The sequence below is a fragment of the Fringilla coelebs genome (assembly GCF_963513975.1).
Source record: "Fringilla coelebs genome assembly, chromosome: 10".
Lineage (NCBI taxonomy): Eukaryota > Metazoa > Chordata > Aves > Passeriformes > Fringillidae > Fringilla > Fringilla coelebs.
The window spans coordinates 16,989,543-17,014,221 of NC_140036.1; the positions used below are offsets into that span (position 1 = coordinate 16,989,543).

Consider the following 24,679-nt stretch of genomic DNA (forward strand, 5'->3'; position numbering starts at 1 on the left):
TCTGGAAATATAAAGATATCAGGGTTCTATGACCACAGATAAAACCCCACTGTTTTTATCAACCTGCTTACCTAATACCTGATATTTTCAAAAGGCTTTTTTGGTAAAGCATAAAATTTCATTGTACATATGTTGCAGTCTTTTCATAAAAATGTTCTTAAAATGGAGTTAAAAATTATTATACAGTGAGCCACTGAGTCCTTCACTCTTATCTCTTCCTGTGGCCAAATTCAAAATCATAAAATCTTTGAATCAGACTATTTTACTTCTCACACTGCCACTATTTTATTCTTGAACTTTGTATCTCTTGCAGAATCAAATAATCTAGAATGCTAAGCATAAAAAAATACAACTTCTCTGCCATTAAAATCATATTACCTTCCAAGTGTTCCCTTTGCATCTACTGAAGACATACAACACTCCACACTTACAGAGAAAACTGTGAAGCCAAATGACTGCTTACCTTAAATCTGTCAACAGAAACAGATGCCTCAGACAGAGACTTCACTGAGAATGGAGTTACTTTGAGAGCAAAAGTCATTGAGTTAAATACAGTGACCACTGTGAATGCCTAAAAACGAGACAAGGAAAATAATCACACTTTGATGCAACATTCTAACAGCTCCAGCCTTCTAAAAGCTGAAATGGCACAGCAGCAAGTCAAAACCATAGAAAAGGCCCAGTCCAAGAACAACCATTTAGATACTCAACATATTCTCAAACAGCAAATCTATCCAACTCCTTCTCTAGTGCTTTAAACAGACCATGACAACTTGTTCTGTTTGTAAGTCAAATTCCACATTAACCTACTAGTGAAGGCACAAATGCAAATCCTATTTTTAGACATTTGTGCTGTTTGTATCCAAGCACACTGCAAAACAAAAAACATCCAGTAATCCCCAACACCCCATCCCCAATGCCCCACCAAAACAGGAGGACTTATTTATACTCAGTCCAAAACCTGTTCTGAGGAAGGTCAGGACAAAAGAGCACCAAGAGCTTTTTGTGCAAAATATAAGACTCCACCTGCTGCTGTCACAGCCATCAGATATTCACTTCTGTGAGCCAGGATACAGCCTGGCCACATGGGCACAGCTACACAAGAAAAGGAAAAGACTCAGTAAAAAAGCCACATAAACTAAAGTATAAAGAATATTTCCAACAGTTTACCTGAGCTGCTGTAAGGTCATAGCCAAGGATCATATGGACAGAAAAGGTCACCACACTGGCAATGACAACTACAATGGGTGCCACTCCCACAGTGATGCTCTGGAAGTAGCCTGCACGCTCCAAGATTTTGCGTTCCTCCTCACGGATTTCTAGAAATACAAAGAGGAGCACCACATTTGAATTGCAATTCAGGGGGTACACACACAAAACAGACAGTACCATAGCACTATAAACAGTGAGTAAGAGACCTAACTCTACACTTTAGTGTTTATCACATTGTAAACATTCTCATAAGGAAAACAATTATAGAGGAGGAAGCTATAATGGTCAAAACTCCACACAAATATAGGGATTTTTTAAGTGATAAAAGAGGAACAAAATTGAAAGATTTAAGATTAGTGTTATGCCACAAACATCATTACACTAGAAGGTGAAATTTTAGAAGCAGGTCTGTTTGTCCAACCCACTGTGCATAACACAGAGGAGCCTGAAGGATGACAGTTCTTACACTGCCTGTACAGCAGCACCTACAGCACAAAGTCAGGATGCACCAGGCTACAAAGTTGTAGCATCTGCAGCAAAGGAGACATTTACAGACTGTGGGAACTCACTTTGAACATTCTGAGAAAATGGTTTGACCCAGGCATACATTTTAATGAATTTAATGTAATTAAGAACTTCATTCATCTTCTGCACACGTTCATCTGTTGTTGCTACGCATTTTCTTCTGAAATAAGCTGTGAGGCGGGACACAAACATCTGAAACAAAAAACACAACAACTCAGGAAAAGCAAGTACCTTCAATTAATTTTCTCTTGTTGCCAGAGAAAATTAATTTTTAATCTGAAAAGGGGATTCAGGGATAGGGCCAGGCAACTGCTGCTCTAACATAAAACTCAGGCTAAAAACATCATTCATTTCCTCCTGCACAAAGCACCAGACGTGAGAGCAAATTCCAACAAAAATTTGAGAGAATAAAGTTGTGCACTTTTACCAATATTGAATAGTACTAGTTCAGTTAAGGCTTCTGAAGCATAAAGTTAACCTAAAGACACATGAAGTTGACCCCCACTTTAGCCAGCCTTTTAACCTGATTCTGTAAGGTAAATCAGGACTTTGCCCAGTCAGATCAATTTCTAGTCCATGCCAGTGCTATGAAGGTAGTAAAACAGTTTTTAATATTTTTACTAAACTAATATAAAACCAGAAAGTTGTGTTTGATATGTTTTAAAGTATCTGCTACTCCTACATTCATCCCATTCCTGGTCTGAAATTCAAACCCAACCCACTACTTCAGAAAGTCTTAACTCCTTGCCTTTTTTCACACACCTGCAAACTCTTTTGAAGTTCCCCATCAATAAAGGAGGACTGCTAGAAAGAACTGGAAAACATGTTCAAACTCCATTCCTCATTACCCTCTAAAATACAACTCCCTTACATAATCCTTACTTTTGGCCAGATAATTGGGCCACAGTGAATCTCACAGTATTCAACCTCCATGGTTTATAAAACATGTCTTATGAATACAGTGACAAATCTTCAGCAGTCTTACAGACATTTTATAGGCAAGAAGATTTTGGCTTGAACTAGCCTATGTCACAGCTCAGCAGAAGCAGGAGTACCTCATCAAGAACAAGCTGCGCCAGATGTGGTGTTTTTCAACATCTTGTGTCGAGTCAAGAAATCAAGAACACTGCTTACGCAACACTGAGCACCATACACAAGCTGGAGGCCCTCATCTTTCCAACATCAACCATGAGCACCTGAATATTCTACAGTTTCATTTAGCTATGACTATTAGTCTCATTTTCTAATTTTATCATTTTGAGCTTCCTGATTCTGTATTTCTGCTTCATACACTATCTTGTAAATGCCTTCAACAAAGTGCAGCGCCATAAACTGGCTAAATCTAGCACATTTCAACACCTTTTATTCAGAACTATACATTTGTCTGACCTAAGAAAAATGAAGCAAGTCTTAACTCTTTCCAACTAACCATTGCTGGGTAGAAGAGGATGAAGACAGCAGATCCCAAGAAGCCTGTTGGTCCCAGAATAATGACATTATAAACCATTCCCAAGATGGCCACAATAGGGCCCCCAGCCAACAAACTGCCAACTGCTGCAGCTTCAAACATCCTCTGACCATCATTGGAACAAACATTAATGAGCTGAAAAACAGACAGAACAGATAATTTAGATTTAAGGCACAGCTCGTTCTCAAAGGAATATATTACACATCCCTTTTCATACTGCCATTTCCAAAACAAGGCTGCAGCTTACCTCTCCAAGAGACTTCTCCTTGATGTTCTTCAGCTTAAGGATTTTCTTAAAGGCCATTGTCAGGACAGCCCCACGCAGTCTGACCCCCGTGCGATAGTTCAGCGCCCAGGTTAGTGCCAGGGACCACGATCGCACCACTTCCGTCATAAAGATGCCAAAAACTAAAAACAAGCTGTACTGCAGGTTGGACTCACTCTGCTGGGTATACTCCAAGAGGTGTTTCACAACGAATGCCTACAGGAAGAAATGCAAGCTTGCATGAACACCCCATCACCCCAGAAGACCATACAATAACTTTATGTTAAGTTAGAAATAAGTAGGCTACTTTGCTTTTAAAAGAGCCGTTTGAAATAGAAAGCATCTTCTTTCCAGAAGTAAAAGGTGTCAATACAAGAAGTACTGTAACACAAGCCCTGCTGAGAGCCAAGCACTGAGTCAAATTTAGTAAGTAAAGAGAGTTTAATTTGGAACCATATTCCTCGCAGCACGCTCCTAATCCTCCGTGTCTTCTAACTTAACATAAATGTGTCAGTTAGCTGAAAGCAATGCATTATCATATAGAAGAGTTTTAAAATATAGTCACTACTTATACATCTGCACACATTAAGAAACATTCCTTTACGTGACATTAAGACCTTTTTTTATTTTATCTTTGGTTTGCTTCAAACGTGCTTATTTGATAAAAAGGAACAATGTACCTACAGTTGTAGAGGGGAAGAGTGAGAAGGACATTTGCAAAACATTCCTGGAAATAAACATCAGCAGTTTAATAGTAAAGAAAAAAACAAGCAGAAAGCACAAGGTACGCAATACCACAAATCATTGGGGATGGGGAGAAAAAAAAAAAAAAAGACAAAAAAATTAACCATTCAATCCCTCCCCATACCCTCTTCCCCCAAAAACATAAACACTTTACCTCAGGAATCACATTTCAAACATCACCTGCAGAAAGAGGACAGCCCCCAGAACCACCAATCCCCAACTCCAGCTCTTTGTGGTCCAATGGCACAACATAACATCATACAATTCACAACCACCAGCATTAAATATTAGTAACTGCGAAACAATAGGCTTTTATTTGAAATGAAGAGTCATCTTATATTGTAACATCTCAAAAACACTATACAACAGGTAGACCATTGTATAAACATACAATCTGCATGTACAGGAAAATTATAAAGGGCTAATATCTAACAGTCAATCTTAGCTTCTAGCAAATTAGATTTAAATCTATACACAAATTTATAAAGGTACAAAAACAGAACGGTATTTGTTCACGGAGTCCAAAAGAAGTCAAACTTGAAGGTACCAACAGAGGACGCTTCTGAGGCTGCACAAATTCTGAAATCTGGTTTCAAAAGTATCCTACAGTAAGGCTTCACAGACAGCAAGAGACTTCCTAGAGAGCTTTTCAACAAGTGATGTTTAAAGATACTGGTGCTTTCGATATACTAGTACAGAGTAGAGAATTACCTTTGCCCACAAGAAAATTCAATTAAAAAATCTGAGACCAAAGAAAATATTTGAGAAGCCTTTCACATCATAGTCCGTTGAAGTCCTCTTGGCTAAATCATGTTTTGCAAGTAGGAGTTCTGTATAGTTTGAAGAGAGGGAAAAAAAAACCCCACCAACTCCAGCAAAGGTTTTGATAGCTACAGCCCAGCACCAAATAACAAAATAAAAAGTGGAGATCAAATTCATCTGTTCAGAGGAAAATAATTCCACACATCAGAACCAAGGAAACATGCTGTAAATAATTTTGCTCTTTTTCACAGGTGTGAATTAAAGCCAGATGTCCATCAGATTCTAGAATGGCCACTGAGAAAATTTACATACCGATCACTGCACAAATGTGAGGAGCTCACATTCACAGATCTAGTGCATTCCAACTTTCTCCTGATTGGATTTAATTTTACATCGACTGTTTGGATCACAACTGCATACAGTTGGTCTGCAGTTACTGTGGAGATTACTGACTTCTTTTTCCAGTATTCAATCCAACATATGCAACTGAGTCACTGAGCAATTGGGGTGAAAATCCCCCTTTTTCCTCACGAGCTGTAACTCAGCATGGTCGCAGACTGCAAGCCTTTTCTCACACACCACAGCATTGCTGAAAGTCTCCCAGAGAGGATGTAAAAAGATAGCAGATGTTTCCTGGGGTCTCATTCCTCCCAAAACTTTAGTGCAATTTTGCAGCACTATTTCATAGATTCAGCATCTCCCATGATGAAATAGAGACCAGCTTATATTATACCCCAATTTATTTTTGTTCCGGAAGAAAGAAAAGAGGAAACAGCAGATTAAAGAATTTTGAAAAGGGAGGGGAAAAAAGTCACAGAAAATTAACATTTACATCTGAACAAGTACTATTCAAATTCATATTAGTTTAATGAAAAGAATCCAGCATAAAGTTATTTACAAAACAAAAACATTACAGCATATCAACTAAGCTAAGGGGAGGAAAGAGCTCCTGTGGCTACTACCGTAGTGGTTGGTACAAGCTGCTGGGCTGTCTTAAGCATTCCCATGGAATAAACATTACCTTACCTTTGCTCTTGGCGGTGGCTCTGGCCAGCAGGAATGCCTCATCCTGACGCAGAAAACAGCCATCCTGAAAATGCTGAAGAACAGCTTCTGTCACTGGTCCCACTGCAGGGCCGGCGTCCCTGCTGCAGCCAGCGCGCCACAGCACGGGGCAGGCTGCAGCTGGAGCCAACGGGGAAACTGGAAAACTTACCTCCCACAGCTTACCAGTCCCCCCTCCAGTAACTGACCAAAGTGTCAAGCTGTGCTCCACTAAAATAGCAAGTTTCCCCATCTCCCAAATGGGAAGAATAGCTCTGAACAGTAGCAAACAGGTACATTGTTCAGACCTGGAGTTAAACCAATTATGTTTAGTAATCAAGAAAACTCTTTGCTCCTCCACCAGAACTTGGAAGTTTTGGTAGCTGATCAAATAGCAGCAAGTATTCATTGGAGATAAATAATATATCACCTATACTAGTACATTCTGATGGTTATTACAAGGCAGTCTGACACATACAGCTGACTCACCAGGCTATATGTTTAGATTCTGTGCCAGATGCAAAATGTATCAAAATAAAAAAAGAGGAAGACCCTTGAAGGATCTGATACCAAAAAAACCACCCAACCAAAGCAAAAAAGAGTCCTTTCCAGTTATAACCATCACAATGCTCATTAGCAAAGCCACAGCCATTTGCTGGCATTTCAAGATCATAGACATTCAATTAAATTTTTTGAAGTTGAATATAGTGTTTAACTCCACTTTTATAATTTTCCTCCAATACATCAGGTTAAGTCAAGTGCTTTTCCTATCTCCTTTCTCATCTTCAGGTGACTGAAAAGGTGTAACAATACAAGAAAGCACTGATATTTCTGAGGAGACAGCATAGGCATATCCCTGAGGCATGCCATTTTTAAAAACAGGGAGGAGGGATGGTAAAGACTTATTTTCATGCCAAATGGTAGAGCCAAAAATGAATTGGGCCTTATTCAGAAAAATGAATAAGGTTGTCTGTAAATGGGCAACTGTCTACAGATAATTTTAAGTTACCCATATCAAGCATCAATTGCAGCAGCAGCCCCCAACATAATCAAGCTGGTTTGTTTTCTCCTTTCCCCTCTGGCTCTCTCTCATTCAGCAGTTTGGCTGAGACAAATTGAGACCACTGCACTAGAGAAATTAGGGGTAACCCTGCTGCAAGTTCTTTGCTAAAGATAAAAGCAGGTCCTCAAGCCCTGTAGTGAAACAATGACAGAAGCTCTTCTTGGGAAAAGCTAGTGCTGTTAAAACCTTAATCATAATTTATTGTTAATTTCCAAAGTACGTTCATGTATTTTATAATAAAGACAACTATAAAATATTACAAAGAAAACAATACCACAGAAACATTCATTGTAATTCATATTACATGAAACAAGGCAAACTTTAAGAAGACTTAAAAAACAGAACATTATTTTTTGATAAGACATTTAAAAGCAGGAAAACATTTTAAAAAGACATTTCACCTAACAGTGCACCCAAGCGTACTTACCCAAGAAATGAACCTCCAGCTTACCAGCACACTGAAACGTGTACTACTAGCAGTAATACTGCTCCTACTCCTCAAGGGAAATGTGTAGAGAATAAATTTAGTCAAATTTCAACTTTAAATCTGCACAGAATGTGCAACAAACAGGTGACAAAAAATGGTGTGAATGTCAAGTCCCATGTTGTTATCTTCAATACGACCCTTAGCAACACACTGCAGCCGTTCCTAGAGGCAACAAGGTTTTCTAACACTTCTACCTGAAACCTGTCTGGCCATTCTCTGTAGGATCAGTAAAGACTACACCCACAGGCTTCTTGAGACCTGCTCACATTAGTCTTTAAGCAGTGTTCTCAGAATTGTTTCGGTCCGCTTCTCGAAGACTGCTATTAATGCCAATAATTTAAGATTAGGGTTTTATCAGACTGAATTTTATTCCAAAATAAATTTACAGAATTTCAAAGAGAAAAACAATTGGAAGACCTGCACATAAGAGTCTTATGAAAAAAGCAAGTTATGCAGTTAAGCTTATGCAGTTAGGGAAGAACTTTAAACTATACTCAAAATCAAAGAGAAAAAAACAAAAAGTCCATTTCCTCCACGATACCTAAACTCCCCCTCCCTTCCCCAAGAACTTGCCTGGGTATTCAGCAACTGATCCATCAGCTGTAGGAATCCTATCTTGGATTATTGAATTGCTCTTGAATTTCACCCCAAAATTTCTAGCTAGTCAAAACATTTAAGTGATTCTGCAATGAAACCTTAAGATTTTACAGTTGGCCATGAGATGGAGCCCTCTGGGGTTGTTAAAAAAAGGATGGATATTACTTACTGGTCCACTGAAACCCGCGAGCTGCGTGATCATCAGACACACTATGGAAAGGATGAGCCTGGTGCGGCAGAAAATCCACACAACCCTCCGGAGAGAAGCATCATCAGGCCCATTTTCTTTTAGTTCTTCCTGCCACAGTCTTTCCAGCCTAATAAAAACAGAAGATTTATGACATTTATTAATGTCATAAATTTTTCACTGTGAGAGAAGGCACAGTCTCATACATACTTCTTTGTTAAAACTCTAAGTGCTTCCTAGCTCAGAACAACAAAAAATAATATTAAGAGAAATAAATACACTCTGTGAGGTAAAGAGAAATATCTATGTAGTGTTACTTCCATAGGACAGAGGGATGAAAAACACAATGCTTTTTTCTTTGCCTGGAGTCTCTTTGGCAATCTTAATATACTGACAGTCTTTCTCTGCTGAACTGACTGAAGACTGCAGAGTCAAAACCTGAAGAAATTCTCATTAACCACAGAGGGTAAACCTGATCAGAAGATCTGATCCACATTCAAATCACCTTGCTACTGACAGTATTATTTCTCATTTTAGCTCAAGAATTTTTCACTGTAGCCTTGAGAAAAAAATTTGTTTTCATAAAAAGCCAGATTAAAGACATGCAAAATCAGAATAATTGTAAAACACTCCTAAAGATAAAATCCCCTAATTTCACTGAAATCAACAAGGCTACAGAAACTGCGCTGCCTGAGAAAGCTGCCTCTGAAAGATGAAAGTGAATTCCACCATTCTGAGAAAGGCAAAACAAAATGCCAGTGCTGTTCTTCTAGGGCAACAGCATACCATTCCCTGCATGTAATAACATGTAATAAATGGAAACAAGAAAACAATAATGAACTACATCTCTTTACCTTCTGCAGTTGACATCTGAAGACTCGTGCCTTGATAAAGACCATACATCATCCATAAACAATTCCCCTTTCTTGTATGCTCTGTGGGCCAAAGGAGTGAGCCAAGAGAAGGTCATGGAGGAAAAAAGCCCAGCATTATCAACCGGGTGCTGGTGTCTAAAAAAATTAAAGAAAAATCACAAACAAATGAAAAAGCAAACAGGAAATGTCAATCTTCAAGAAAAACAAAGCCTCCTCTCATTGAAAGCACTCAGAGTACCCAATGGTCCATGCCAGCCACACTTGCTAAACAAATTCTGATGTTTCCAGTACCAGTCAGCAGACCTACATCTGCAATTCTGCTTTGTCACTGGTTTGAAAAGCAAATGCTGTATGAGTTCTGTGGTAGCCTAAAGACGTACTTGGAAGTGGTCCGTATGGGTTTCAGTGCATTCAGACCATGGTGGTATTTGCCCTTGTGATGCTCTTCATCCAGCATTCTCAGCTGGGAATGCACAGAGATGTCCAGTGGCAGGCCCTCTGCCCGAGCTGCTGCTTCCAAGGCATCCTGGCATTCAATCTGCTTTTACAAGAAAGACAACAGATTCAGACTTCAAAACTACATTTGAAGTCCATGACTCCCATCTCCAGCAATTTTGCACCTCTTTCTTCTGCAAATTATTGTGCAACAATCACAGTCATTTCAATGTCTTAGACCACAGGGTTTATCCTGCCAGCAAAGCCATGGAAGGCACAGGTTCTAGATCTGTGTAAAACAAATTAGTACCAGTATTGCACCTGTGCATTCAAAGGATAAATGGATAGACCAGACTAATCCTGCCACAGGAAATATGACAGAAAAACTGCAACATCAAGTACCTATGACATCAGTTCAGGAAGTCAATGACTGGCTTATGCAGTGAAATTAAGACATTTTCTTGATGAATTTACACCCTCTTAGTATAATTTAGATATTCTTACCTACAGAAAATACAAAGTATTTTCAGAATTCTACTGAAGTCCCTTCTTCAAACCCACTTTAGATTAAATAAAAAAAACCAAATGTGCACTAAGCAGAATTGTACTTACTTTTATCATGCTTCCTGGTTTTTTTCTTTTTCCCTAACCTAAATGGAACAAAGATGACAATTTTCTCTGCTCCCAGGCAAAGTTTCTCAATGGCTCAGCAACTTTGGTAACAGCCACTTACTTACACAGCAAACCTTATCTCGGGGAGGGTTTCCACAGACCCAGTGAAAGGCAGACTTAAATGCTAATCCAAGAGGAGAAACAGCAGTGATACAGGAGAGTCAAAATGTTGCAGAGTTCAAACAAATCTTTTGATGAGCAGCCAGATGTGGCAAAAGTACATGAGGAGATGTACTGGCAGAGGGCCCTTGACTGGATCTGCTAACTTGATGTGCCATTTATTGCAGGACCATGTTACCTGCTTGTATTCTAGTTTATTGCAACTGAGCTACTTTATAGAAAAAAAAAAAAATTCTGAGGTAAAAATCTTCCCGAAGGTCTTACAAAGATACTATGGTTCTACCTTTATTAGTTGACTTATCCGAGCCAGGTTAGTTTGTTTCCTTGAAAAGAAACAACTGTAATACATTGTAGCCTCCAACAAACACTAAATGCAAGCACTTGGTTCCTGACTTCCAAGTCACGTAATTGTTTTTGGAAATGTCACCATTTATCATGGTCTTTGTCTGTACTATGTTAACATGTAATAGTATCGGACACTAAGACAGTGTTTCCACCCATGAGAAGGCTGAGAAGAGGAAACTGAAAATGTCATTAATCTGTCCCTTATTTACTTAACCAAAGTACTTAAATAGTGCCTAAGCATGTTGTCATCAATCCATGGTTGTATCTCAAAAAACTTATTTGCTAAGCTATCACCTAAAGCTATGGTAACAAAAGATAGCCAAATAACAAAAACAAAAGAACATTAAAACCTTATGACGCATGGAGTGACTCAAAAATACACAGTACTTGAAATCTGAATTAAAAGACTTCTCACTCAATTTATATTAAATTACTGACTCACTAAGACAACACTGCCTTACTAAACCTATGCAAATAAGCATTATTAAGGGACCTGCCATAAAAATCCCAAAGGAGTCAGTAGCAGGGAAGAGTTCTGCACCACCTCCTTTCTGGATACAGCAGAGGAATTTTTAACTGGTTTGTTGTGTTACCCCCACAAGAGGCCCAAGGCAGATCAGCCCAAACATCTTGTTGCTGATAACACACTTGTTTCTAAGTGATGCCATAAACTAGTTGTATAAACATTGCTTTTCAGAGCACACCAAAAAAGTGCCTATAAGTTAAAAAAAAATCTTCCAAAACAGAAAGCACTATGTTGATGAGCATAAAAATAGATTCACCCACTTAGAAACAAGAATAGTTTTTTATAAGCACAATTACAAGGGGTTTAGGCAGTCCAAAGATAATATTCATAAACAATCACTATGAAAAATAAACTCTCCAGAGCTGCTCAAGAGTTCTCTCAGCAAATGTGGAAAAGCTGCATTAATAAAGATGAGGGCACTGCCTTTGAAAGGCCTTTATAATTGTCTTGCCTTAGAGACAAATACAAGCACAAATCCCACACTGAGAGCACTGCTCATCTCCATCTTGGTGAGATTGTCAAAATCCCACATATAAGACTATCAAGAAACAAATGCATCACACCCCTGAACAATTAAGATTTAGGAACAACTCCAAATTTCTGTGTAGTTCTCTGAAGATTAGAAAGTCTCCAAAGCAGAGTTTATCAGGAAGAAGTGAGGCTCCTAAGTTTTTCTACAATGCACTTCAGGAACAAAAGACTGAAGTAAAAAAAAACAAAATAGCCCCAACACTTAAATTAGGTTTCTGATAAGGTTTTCTGATTGCCTGCACGTGTGCACAGTTTTCTTGGATACCAATGCCTTGAGTAGTTACTAAGGTGCTACAACAGGCTCCAGCTCTTGAAATAAATGTCAAATAAACAAAAAATAAGTTAGAATACACTTTTTCTAGTTCATCAATTTATTAATAGTCCAAAAGAAGCAATGAAATGAGTGATACAACATGGTAATGACAACTCCAAAGAAATGCTCACAGAAACAAACCAAGTCTAAATCAGATATTGCTAATTGGAAGAAGAAGATTCAATCAGACATTTCTTGACAAACAACAGATGACTACTCAGCACCAACAAAAGGTCAAAAAAAGTGAACAATTGTTCCAAAAGACACAAAGGATAAAGCAGAAAACATTACCATAAAACTTAAAAACCCCTAGGGTTTGCATCCTTTTTGAACAGCAGACTATGCTCCTTGTCACTTCGGTTCAAAAAGGGTATTATACTTAAACTTACTTTCCTTGAACATTAATAACAATGGGGCTTGGAATAACATAAACTGAAGATTTTTCAGCTGAATAGATAAAAGGAGTAAAGGTACAGGTATTTGAGAGGTACAAGCCTGAAGAAAGAGAACTAGAGAGTGACCACCAACTGCTCTTACAACAAAAGAACAAGACACACTTAAATTTAGAAGTCTCTATCATAGGATACTGTAAGGGTCAAATGCAAAAACGGACTAAACACTGGAGAAATAAACTCACACAGGATAAGCACATCATGGCTTACTAAACACATCACAGAGGGCAAGAACAATCATTGATCCAGCATCTTATTAATAGCTATTGGATGCCAAAGAAATTTTCTGCAGCCATAGGCATCTCCTAACAGAGCATAATAGCTCTGCACTCCACGTGCCATGAAGCTCTGACACACCTGAGTACAGGCTGATACAATTCAAGAGATGACTATAAGAATTAACAGATTAAGAAAACAGTTAAACTTTTAATCTTGGAGCAATTCCCAAGAGTGGGGTGAGCACCAAGGAAGCACCACTGCACACATGATCTTCCTTCATGGGTGGGTCAAAAAGGGGCAGAGAAAGAGAAGCACAGTTGGTGCTGCCACCACAGAGCACACCTGCCCCATCTGACCTTCTACAGCTCAGGAAAACAAAACAAAACAAATCAAAAAAAAAAAAAAAAAAAAAAAAAAAAAAAACAACCAGGCACCTGTTGGCATGAATTCCTTGTCAAGATATTGGTCATAGCAATGGAAAGCACATAAGGTAATGAGAGAGTCAAAGATTACATGGTTGGCTCAAGACATATGACCGAAAACCTGAGTGAGGAAAATGAGTGGTTTAGGGGCAAGGGGAAACTATTTGCTCATTAAATTAGAGACAGACATACCAAATCCATAATCCAAGGTCATGAAAATGCAGGAAATTTAGGAGCCAAGCTACAAAGCTGTCATATACACATGATGTCAGAAGTTCCATAGCAAGCAAGAATGGCATGAGGAAACTTACTCAGAAAGGCAAGCAAACTCAAATATGTGAACTTGCACACTTCTGAAAATGTGCCAAGCAGGACACATGGGCATCTGAGGATGGGGAACAGGTAAAGAAAAAAGAAGCAGCTGTCATGTAGGTGGGAAGGAAAAAGCCACCCAGGTAGATTCTAGCCTTTCACACAGCCCTATAACAATCTCCTATTTAAGAGAAGGTAGCAATTATTGGTTCGAAAACTGTAGCATCACACAACTGCAAAGCCAGACAAGACTGGAGGCAAAGCAATACAGATTTTTCCATCCCTTACTCATCTTGCAGAGGAAGAATCTGATGTGTGCATATAACCCAAACCCCACCAAACAGCTTTGTCCCTCCTTCCCTAAGGCAGAACATCTTCCAGGGCTCATATCACAGCAGGGAAGAAGCTGAATCTCTTCTGGTCCTACCAGCAGCTGACAGGAAACTAGAACAGACCTCTTAACTACTTTTTTACTAATCCCTGCAGCTGACATAGCTTCTAAAGCTACTGTGGTTGACTTATTATTACAAAGTTAAAATTGTTTGATTTAAGTTGTAAAGGTCTCTGAACTGGCAACACTGCAGAACAGAACTCCTACCTCTTGCATTTAGCAGCCAGAGCTCAGCAGGCTTCCTCATGCCTTTAAAGATCCCAGCAAGGAGAGGCAAATGGGAAACCTAGAGACCAGAACAGCAGAGCTCAGAACTAGGGGGGCATATGATGAGAATTCTATCATCACCAGCTCTGCTCAGAGCTTAAAGCATTCACCATATTACAACTCCAGGATGAAGAGCAATTTAAAAATATTTAAGACTTCATTAAAAGATTGGTGTTGCAAAACTAGACTAGTGATTAGCTTGTATGGGCTGGGGAAGGGAAGAACCAACTGTTCCATTTAGCTTAAGCACAACTAAAATAAAACGAGAGTCTAGGAAAAGATTCCCTGAAGTTGTAACTACATTCTTCTTCCCAGAAATTCCTCTGGGTCCAAGAATACTCCCACTAGAAAGGAGTAAGGGGTATATCCACTGCTTCTGCAGGTAGCACAGAAACCCCTAAAGCATTGTCCAGATTGCAAGTCATCAAACCCCAGAGCATCTGAAAATCAAATAGGTTTGCAGGTCCAAACATTCTTGAGTCTGCAGCTGCTTGACAAAGCAGCAAGTGCACTATGAACTTTATGGATTACTAAGAGAATTCTCCTTTCACTGGATTTGATGCAGTACACAATCTATAAAAATATTAACAAGGGGATTTGCAGCATTAGGCTCTCAGCCTTCTCTGTAGCTAGGATACTTTATAATACCCTGCCTGATTAAAACAGAGCCTATTTAAGACTAGTTTGGTGTATCATCCACCCATACCAGCTGTCTCCCTGACGCTGGGGCAACAAGGAGCAGGCACTGGGCTAGACCAGAGACAGTGGGTGTCAGAAAGGAGGCACTGATCCTTTAGGCACCTGCACACATTGACTGCAAAGTACAGACAGCACAGCTGCATTCACACAGCACCAAGGTGAGACCAGCAGACAGCGTCAGATGCTTAGAAATTATGGTTACAATTTCCATAAAAGAATCAGATCAAGAAGTCAGACTCCATTTTCTTCAACCTCCTGAAAAGGGAAGTATAAATAAAACTTCATGTCTCTGCTGCCTTCCCAGCTTCTGCTACCTGGAAGGACAGCTCTTCAGAGCACCAAACACATAGCCAAATGCAGGCCTAAGTACAGCCATGCCGTATTTCTCTTAAAAGATACAAATTTACTGTCCAGAAACATGCTCGGATTTACCACAACAGGTCAGAGATAGAAAAGCTTGGAGTCCACTTTAACAGTTACATCTGACTTGATTACACCAGATCCATTGTTACTTTTCTGGGCCAGGATTAGCAGAAATTGTATTAACATTGGAGTCATGGTTTCAAAGCTAGACTGAGTTTATGCACCCTCAGATTAAAGCAGAAGTTTCCCAATAGTGCTTGGTACTGATATCAAGGCTCTGCAGCCAAACGAGGTCAGGGTACGTACATTTGGTAAGCCTGAGTATTTCAGTCACATATATTCAGCACTTTCACTTGAGGCACAGGAGGTCCTTGGTGAGGACAGATATATTTGCTTTCTACAGGAATACTTATTTTACCTTGCCCTTGAATTCTGGCCAGCATCAGCTTTGAGGTGAGATGTTCTCAACTCTTTCCTAGCAAATCCATTTATTCCTGCAATCCAAGAAATACAGAGTTTGGCATGAAGTGTTTGTTGTAGGATTTTGCAACTGTAGCTGCTATGAACAAACCTGACAAGCAGCTGTGCATGTGCTTAGGCTTGTGGTATCCATGAATTCCTGCCTTTTCTTTTGCATTAAAACCAGCATTCATGCTCTTGTAAGCAAAGGTTCTAGGATTCATTCAAAACTAAGGCTGTACATTGATCATCCAGCGCTGGAGCTACATAGCTCATAGACAGTGACAGCAGACTCCAATGGAATTGTGAATAACCAGCTTTAGAATTGGCACCCCACATGTCTCTGCCTACAAAGATGGGAAACCAACTCCACACTAAGCAGATCAAAGTAGCATGACACAGGCTGAGAATTTGGCCCCTGCCTTGCCCAGGTAAGCTCTGCTCTCCTGAACCACCCCAAACCCTGCCATATGCTGGGGGTGTTCTTCAGTAACAATCTTTATTCAGGCCATGCCTAAGCCAGGTCACAATAGAAGCTACACAGGTGAATTTTGTACAACACTTGGAGGATCCAGGGAGGCTTTGAACTTCAACTCCTATTGAGTGGAATCACCAACACGTGACAGCAGAAGCCTTGACACCACAGCATTTATCAAGCCTAATACAACAATCTTGTATTGAACTCACCTTTTTGCACCCACACATGCTTCCAAAAGCAAACAGTAAACTAGGAGACTCAAAGTAAACATCTCAGGGCTCTAAACATGTTGACTTTGAAATTCATTAACCTTCATCCTCAAAAACAACTGAAACACAGATTTTGTTTGTGAAACAACTTGTTTGCCATCTGTGGTTCAGAGCACTACTGACTGACTATTCCTTATCACTAGGATACAAATTTTCAAAAACTAATAACCATCTCAGGCTCCCAAGACATGAGAACCCCCCACATACATGTGAGTTTTAAGTTGCTCCAAGCTGAGTTCACCAATAGTTTGGGATAGATGCAGTGAATATTTCTGGAAACACTTCATAGCTGTACACTGAGTTTCTGAAACAGCATAGAGCAGAATGCCTGCAGCACTAACATAGAACACCACAATGGAAAAGATACTGCAAGATTTCCTTCACTGATAGCTAATCTACTCCTTACACACTTCTGGTCATGAGCAGGCTGATTTAGAAAACTGCTCTGAACAAAGGAACAGCAAGCCACAGCAGTCAAAGACAATACCAGCATGTGGTCAGAGCTGAGGTTTTATAATGTAGCTAAGACTTGGAAAGAAGATGGCTGCACACTAAGGAAGGCAGTCAAGTTCCAATGGAAGCTGTAAATTACCCACAGTATCAATGTTCCTCTAGAAAATGCCTTTGCCCAGTCACAGACCTCACCTTTTTGTTCCTCCTGTTAAGTGGAAGTCTTCTCTGATACCATAAACCCCCCTCCAAGTGTCAGATAAACTTTTGATACATGATAGGAGCATATCCAAAGCCATTCTCAGGTGGTGATATGAGCACCTAGGCACGGAGGACAAGGCAGAGATACCCCTTCTACAGTGTGGTTAGAGGGTCATCCTAAAGCACACACCAAACAATTCTAGGATCTTCTATCAAGTGATCCTTGATAGAATCACTTGATTCTGTGATTACTGTGTCAGTGACCGCTTTACTAGTAGAAGTTCAATGGTTAAACAGCAAAACATGATTGTAACCAATATGTTCAGTTCTCTGGGGAATATAATGGAATTAATGCATCTTTAGAAAGCACCACCAATGTTTGCTTCTGCACCTAGTCTGATTGTGTTCAAAGTTCTCAAAGATAATAGAACTGCTGAAAAAAAAAAAAATCAGATTTTAAAATTTTGCCTTCATTTGACTTTAAAAAGTAGAAAAAAATGTTTACTTGTATGAAAATGTGCAATCATTTGGAAAAATGCAGACACATCCAGCAGCTTCAGCTACAAGTAACAGTTTATAGTTAAGCTAGGACTGCTCTAAGCATGGAGTGTACAGGCAGAAGTACCCAGGCTACACTCACACCCCTATTTTTAACCTATTGTTCAGTTGACTCAGACGCTTCAGAGAGGTTGAGGCAGAATTGATCTAGTTAAATACTCAGCAATAAATCACTTCAAAGCTATCAATGCTTGAGGATTTACATCAATTCCAGCAAGTTCTGATCACATTCCCTGCTGTCTTGGGCAAAAGATGTCAGAAACAAACCTGAAAAACAAGAGATCAAGGAAAGGACAGGAATATTAGTAGGGCTTCTGACAGCTAAAGTTAGCAACACATTTCCTGCATGTTTGAAGTGATCTCTACAGTTCCCCTGGCTGGTGCCTTGAAATGCAGCAATTTGCACTTGAGATTCATCACAGATGCAGTCATTATCCCTCAGCAGCAAGAACTCAATCCTGAACAGTACATTCCAGCCAGAACCAACTACAGCTTGGAATACAATTTGTAAATAAGTGCTGTAGCATCATTAACGTGGGAAGTCGAATTCCAAGAACTGAGTTCTCATAAGCTCTGTATATTGCAGAAGCAGCTTGTTCTTATATCCTCCTCCATTGTAACTGTAATGGGGTAGAAAAGCTAAATTCATTGCCTGCTATTCCATCAAATAAACAAAATCTACATTTGAGACAAGCCTATTCCAAAAGCATTTCAAAAATAAATTACTTCTCTTCCTCATCTGTCATTTTCTAACATAATTCATGGACAGTGGGGTCTGTCTTCCCCAGAATACACTGCTTCCATGAGAAAAATTACATACAATTACTTCAGCTGCAAGTTGAAGGGCACAGGCACATTCTGAGAACAGAAAGTCCTAAAGGTGTAAGTACAAATCAATATTTCAAAACATCCCTTAATTATTACTCACTGGTCATGTAACAGCTTTTACAGATGAAGACCACTCACTGTAGTGCTGGGCAGCAAGTGCACCTACAAGTTCTCCAGCAGAGGCATGCCCCCACAAACAATAAGCCCAATTAGTATGGTACTATGCAGGGGGAACATGTAGTTAAGACTCTTTTGTAAGCAACATTAAGGTCTCCAAAGACTTAAAAATCAATTGTTATCAGAACACACTGCAGACACTTATTCATGAGGTGAATATATGTATCCGCATTCACAAGCTGAATAAATTTTTTTTTGAATTTCAGTCTCCAAGTGCCTATTTCAAAGGTCCATATTTCTATAGCAACATTCCCATTAAGTACCAGGAAATGTTGGATTAGTCCTACATATATTGCAGAATTATTTCAATTATGATTCCAGGAAGCCTATTTGAAAAGCTCCTGTCTTTCAGAGATGTGATCTTTCAAGCTGTGACCAAGCAGCATTTAAGCTTCCACAGAAAGAATTGCAAGTTCTTTTTCACTATTGTCATGAACACACTTGTGGTAGTTTGAAACAGCATCCTTTCAGCTGGAAATAAACACAAGAATGGAGGTTTCAGCACAGAAAATGGAAAGCTGAATATAACCTTTACACAATGCAAAAAAGAGACATACAAAAAAACTCTGGGACCTTGGCTCAATGGTAAAACAGGTCTTTTACCTATAAAGATCATGACCGGAAAATCAACTAAACTTGTCTGCTTCAAGTTAAGAAGAATGCAGAAAATGCAGCAATATAGGCAACAAAAAACCCCAATGAGTCATATTATTGATCAGCCAAATGTACTTGTAGCCCTGCCAGAAGCAGTCATCACCACTGGCCATGAACCAGTGGCCCTTGACTACTGTCCCCAGAGCACAGAGGATTCTACCTCACCCTATAAGGGTACACCATGTTAGCAAGAAGGCCACCTCATGCAGTGAAAGTCTGCTGCAAAACAGTCTTAAACTTGCATTCCGCAAAGATTTGAAGTTAGTGGTGAAATAACAGCCTACATCTGCTTGCAGATTGTTCCTGGCAATACAGATCATGCTCACAGCTTAGTCATCTTCTGGTCAACCTAATTCAAATTCTGAGCCAGATTTTCTACAAGAAATTTGAGAGTCTCAACATCTCTACTGATGGTATACTGGACTCTGTCGTCCAAGTGACAGAGTTCCACTTCAGCTTATCGGTCTATCTGAACTACTGTGGTCCTACTCTTCCTCATCACATCAGCCCTCTGTTGTATTTGTCACCAGCTGTGCCAAGTCAGTTTAGGCATCTAACCCCATCCAGGTTCCATAAAAGATACAGTAGCAAAGGACAGAGTTCCTTCTCTTCCCTTGAAACACCTTTTTCTTCACAGCTTCTACCATTTCCTTACATGTAGAGGGCAAGTGCTTAACTAAACAGACACAGCGTAGCCTTTTGAAAGGCAAATCTTTGCTCTTCCCTAAGCCAAGTATGCTGCTGAAACCAGAGCTTGTTTCAACTAGAAAGGGAAAAACTTAGTACACAAACATGAATTCCTTACTTAGATAAGGTGTTATGAATACCTCTCCTTTTACTTAACCTTAGTATTCTGCAAGCAAGCAGGATTTAATCTCACTGACATGTAGCAACAAATTCAGAGCTGTTTGTGTCTGCGGACTATATACATCTGAGCTGCAAGGCCAGCAAAACAAAAATGGTACCAATGTCTGAGCTAGAAATTAACACAACCTTGGCACACTGAGCAAGATAACTACCAAGTAAAGAGGGCATCCTATCAGAACCAGAAGATGCCATTAGCAAAACAAGTTAAGTTCATTCTTCTACTCAAAGAGAACAAACAAGATAAAGTTCAATGTATGAGCTTGGATAAGCCCTTCTCTTACATCAGTAATCACAAGTTTACAGAACCCCTGTTTTGCAATTATCTGTGTGTACTACCCTGTAGTGATAGGCAGCATATCAAATGGTAAGGGTAGAAGGGTAAAAAAGACCAGCAACAGTTAAGCTGACCTGAAGCTGCCTCAGAGATGCCAGGCTGTACAGACATGCAGGATTTGGCTTACTTTCAGACTCCACAAAAGAAAAAAAAAAAAATAAAAGTACCCACAAATATGCTGGTTTCATGATTTCATTTAATTAAAAATTTACAGGTAAGATAAGGATTGTTTCCTTTAAAAGTTAAATCCTGATTAGATGATGCAGACCAAAAGGGAGAGATAATATGCAATGATTACTGCTGAACTCCACTGCCACTGGTCAGGAAACAGAGCTGCCCACCAATGGCATCACTGTTGTCACCAGTAATTTGACAGTAGCAGATTTGCTACTGGACAGGGTAGGGTCGGTGGCAAGCCCATGGCATCAGCACCACAAAAGCCGTTAAAAAGCTGCACCGCGGCTCCAGGGCTCGGGCTGTGCATCAGTGCCTGCTGTAATGCAATCAGACACCACCTTGCTGAACACCGTCAGCAGCACTTGCTGACTCATAGAGCCTGTGGGGACACCAGAGCTGCAGGGCCTGCGAGCTGCACTCAGCTGCTGCAGAGCTCAGCTCTCCAATCCCGACTCAGCAGTGCAGCCCTGGGAAACGCTCAAACCCACTGAAACAAGGGAAGCTGAAATACAGAGTATCTCAGCAGCTACTATAACACAGCAAAGATTAAGCCTCTTTAGAGGTCTTCACAATTCCTCCATACAAATACTGCAAGTTCCCCTATTTCCAACCCTCTGACAGGCAATCTATGTGGAATGACCAGCAGCACATCTGCAAGGAACTCATAATTGTGAAAAATCAGACAGAAGCATTATTAACTTTATTTGTTTGTCTTCAGAAAAATCTACAGTGTGCATACATATATATCAGTCCTTGGAGTATTTCAGAAAAGGTCAAGAACAGGATATGCAAGAAAATATTAGCTGCTCTGAATGCTAGCACCGGAATATCTTTAACCTTCAGCTGGCAGAAGTTATTAGTTTCTGACCATATCTTTCATCAGCATGGGTGTTTCCATTTCTCTGAGCCTTTTTCCTTACAGCACTTGATAGTATAAGCACTCTTCCCAGTGAAAACAAGCTCTAAAAAAGAAGCTCTGAACAATGACAGGCTAGCTCTAAGCCAGTGGTTATTTTAAGACCCAGCTCTCAAAATAAACTAGAATTATGATGGTACCTCACCATGTTAAATACACAGATGTTCAAGAAAGTGTTCAATAATAATTGCTTTCATCTGAGGGGAAAAGTAAAGTTATGCTACTAGAGCAAGCTAGACATCTGGTTTAGAAAAATTAATCCTTAAAACAACCATGGCATGATTAAGAGTTTTTTCAGCTGCCAGCACTGAATGGTGCATGATTTGTGCCTAGTGCTTCACTGCTCTTGCTTGGTTGTAATGATTCTCTAAAAGACAAAGGTTTAAAAAATTTCCTTGATTAACATCAATAGCTGACCACTAGAAAAAAAGTTTTGTTCAAATGTTACTGAAAAGTCACATTTAAAAGTGAAAAACGTTTAATAGGTGCTAAGACCTGTTATCAAAATAGCTACAGCACCCTTTGGAATGACCTCTTCCACACAATAGGCAATACTCATTATTGACCTTCAATGCAGCAAATCTATATGCAGCTGGCACAGCAAAAAGGCTGCTGCATGCAATTTAATAAGCATAAAGACTGCAAAATAAACAATGAAAAAGAAACTGACCTTAAGTTTAGAATGCTGAAAATTAGACTCTTCCTGCTCTTCATGCTGCACTGAGTCAGCTCTCTCCCTCACACTTCTATACCCAGGACTGGGTATAATGTACTCTTTTCCTATGTCGATGTCTTTCATCTTCTGTAAACGCCAGGGTTTACACGTGTACTTTCACCTCAAGTATCTGAAAAATAATTAAATTCCCCTTCATTATGTGCTGTGCCCAATACACTTTCAGTCACCTATTTTTAAAATAAATTTTCAGAATAAAAATCAATAAGCAATAGTAAATTAGTTATACTACAACAGTGCTGTAATAACGTGGCTTTCGAAGTCCATGCAAGACTAACCTCTCATGAACTAGTTTAAACATACCCTGAGGTAATCAAATAGTACAATGATCCTCAATGCACTAGAGTGCTGTCATAGTTCCTCCCTTAGATCTCTGAAATACAATTATGCAATCTGACAGATTAAAGCAATAGCTACAGCATTTAGATGAAACCATGAGAAACTTGCCAGGGAAGACTAAATCCCCAATATCTTTTGTAAAGAGTTTGAAACTGCATATATACAATAAAATTATTGGTACAAAGTTTTGCAAAACCAATCTCTCTGGAGAGATCACTTGATAATATTAGTCAGTAGAAGCACTCTGGAGAAAATTATGTTCCTTCTTTATAGCACTGCTCACTTACTCCATAGGCTTGAGCTATAATTAAGTGCAGACATGCACAGGAATGAGTCACACCTTCAGTGCTGCAGGTTTCCACCCAGTCTATCAAACTGCACTGAAAGGTCAGAGGGAGAACCAGAGTCTGGAAGACAAAAGTCACTCCCCTCTGCGAGACTCTGTTTTATAACTCAGTTTTATCACATTCTGCCACCCGCCTGCAAGGCGATGGGAGATGCCTGGCTGCGCTGGGCTGGTCAGACTGTACCAGCAGCTCCACCGGGCTGCGCGGGGCTGCCCGGGCTCCGCCGCTGCAGCATCGCCGCCGAGGACACCGCAGGGTGGGGATGCTGCACCCGCGGGCTCCGCGCCCCTGCCGCGGCGGGGATGCGGGACAGCCTCCCCCGGCCGGACATCCTCCAGCAGCCCGGGGAGAGCCCCCCTCCGCTCTTCCCCGGCCCCCCGTGTCTCCGCCGCACTGCCGTAAACACGGGAGCCGCCCCGCCCAGGGACAGGTGCGCCCGGCTGCAGCTGAGGCGGGACAGAGCGCGGCGGGAGAGGGCACCGCGCAGCCCCCTCACCGGGGCCGAGCTGAGGGGGCTGCTCGGCCGGGCTCCTGACAGGAGAGGGGACATCAAAGCCGCCTCCTCACCACACCAAGGCTCGCCCGTCCCCCGTACCAGCCGCACTCACCTCAACCCGCCGACGGCCCCACCGCAGCTTCTCCGCTCCGCGGCCGCGAACCCAAACAACGCCGCTTATAGCGGTTCCGGCGTCCCCACTGCGCCTGCGGGCGGGCGCTGCGGCGGCCTCTCCTCCCTGGTGCCCCACGGGAGATGTAGTCCACTCCTCAGATCTGGGCACTCACTTAATGCTGACAGTGAACTACATTTCCCTCAAGGATCCGCGCGGGCCAGCTCCGGTTGGCCGCGCCCCCGTCCCGCCGCGCCCCGCCCAGCCCCGTCCCGCCGCCGCTGCCGCAGCGTGGGGGGTCTGGAACGTTCGCCGCCCGCCGGGGCGGCCCTGCGGCGGGGCGGGCGCACCGGGGCACCGCACCTCGCCGCTCGGGAGAGCGGCAGCGCATTACAATCAGTGCAGTGCAATGCAACGCAACGCAGCACAACGCAGTACCGTGCAGAGCCGTGCCGTACCGAGCGGTACCGTGCAGTGCGGGAAGGATGGGTCCTTCCACCGAGCCAGTGCCGGTGGGAATAATCGGGGTCCGTTCTGTTCGGACACCGCATTCAGAGCCGAAGGGCTGGCTCGGTGCTGGAGAGGGCGAGGGGTGTCTCGGTTTCCTCCCGGCAGCGGGGGTGCCGCAGGGCGCTGCCCGGTGTGGCGGACAGAGCAGCGGTGGCGGCCTCAGCGCCCGCCCCTCCCGGCCGGCCCGCGGCTCGCAGCAGCCTGTCACTCCCTGCCGGTTATCTACAGCCCCTCGGCCGGGGAAAGTGCGCCGTGCCCTCATCTGGGGCTTAACCTTGGCCGGGGCCGCGGTCAGTAGCGGCTCCTGTGCGCAGCGGCCGTGGCCCGGCAGCCGCTGCCGCAGGCCTGCGACGCGCTTCCCAGGGAGCCGGGCACGATTCCCTTGCCAAGCCCCAGCTGTGCCCTTCAGCTCCCTCAGACCACCTAAAGGGACGGGGAACTTGTCCCAGGGCTTTCGCAGCCAAGCTTTGGTGGCTGA

General features: G+C 41.5%; 1 protein-coding gene across 5 annotated transcripts in view; it reads right to left on the reverse strand.

Moving 5' to 3' along the window:
* ABCC5 (ATP binding cassette subfamily C member 5) overlaps positions 1–23,770 on the reverse strand; it is a 45,015-nt gene extending 21,245 nt beyond the window's left edge. For 2 of the 5 annotated variants that reach the window (XM_084211901.1, XM_084211903.1), the window contains exons 1-10: positions 23,692–23,770; positions 22,335–22,509; positions 9,610–9,770; positions 9,209–9,364; positions 8,337–8,484; positions 3,453–3,686; positions 3,167–3,340; positions 1,782–1,929; positions 1,171–1,319; positions 464–571 (exon numbers count right to left, since the gene is read on the reverse strand). In XM_084211901.1, coding sequence (XP_084068027.1) covers positions 464–571; positions 1,171–1,319; positions 1,782–1,929; positions 3,167–3,340; positions 3,453–3,686; positions 8,337–8,484; positions 9,209–9,364; positions 9,610–9,770; positions 22,335–22,463 — 1,407 coding nt within the window. In that variant the 5' untranslated portion in view covers positions 22,464–22,509; positions 23,692–23,770. Of the gene's footprint in view, positions 1–463; positions 572–1,170; positions 1,320–1,781; positions 1,930–3,166; positions 3,341–3,452; positions 3,687–8,336; positions 8,485–9,208; positions 9,365–9,609; positions 9,771–15,714; positions 15,772–22,334; positions 22,510–23,691 lie in introns of those variants that run through there. The other 3 variants (XM_084211902.1, XM_084211904.1, XM_084211905.1) reach the window with 3 other exon arrangements.
* Positions 23,771–24,679: the final 909 nt, after the last annotated feature.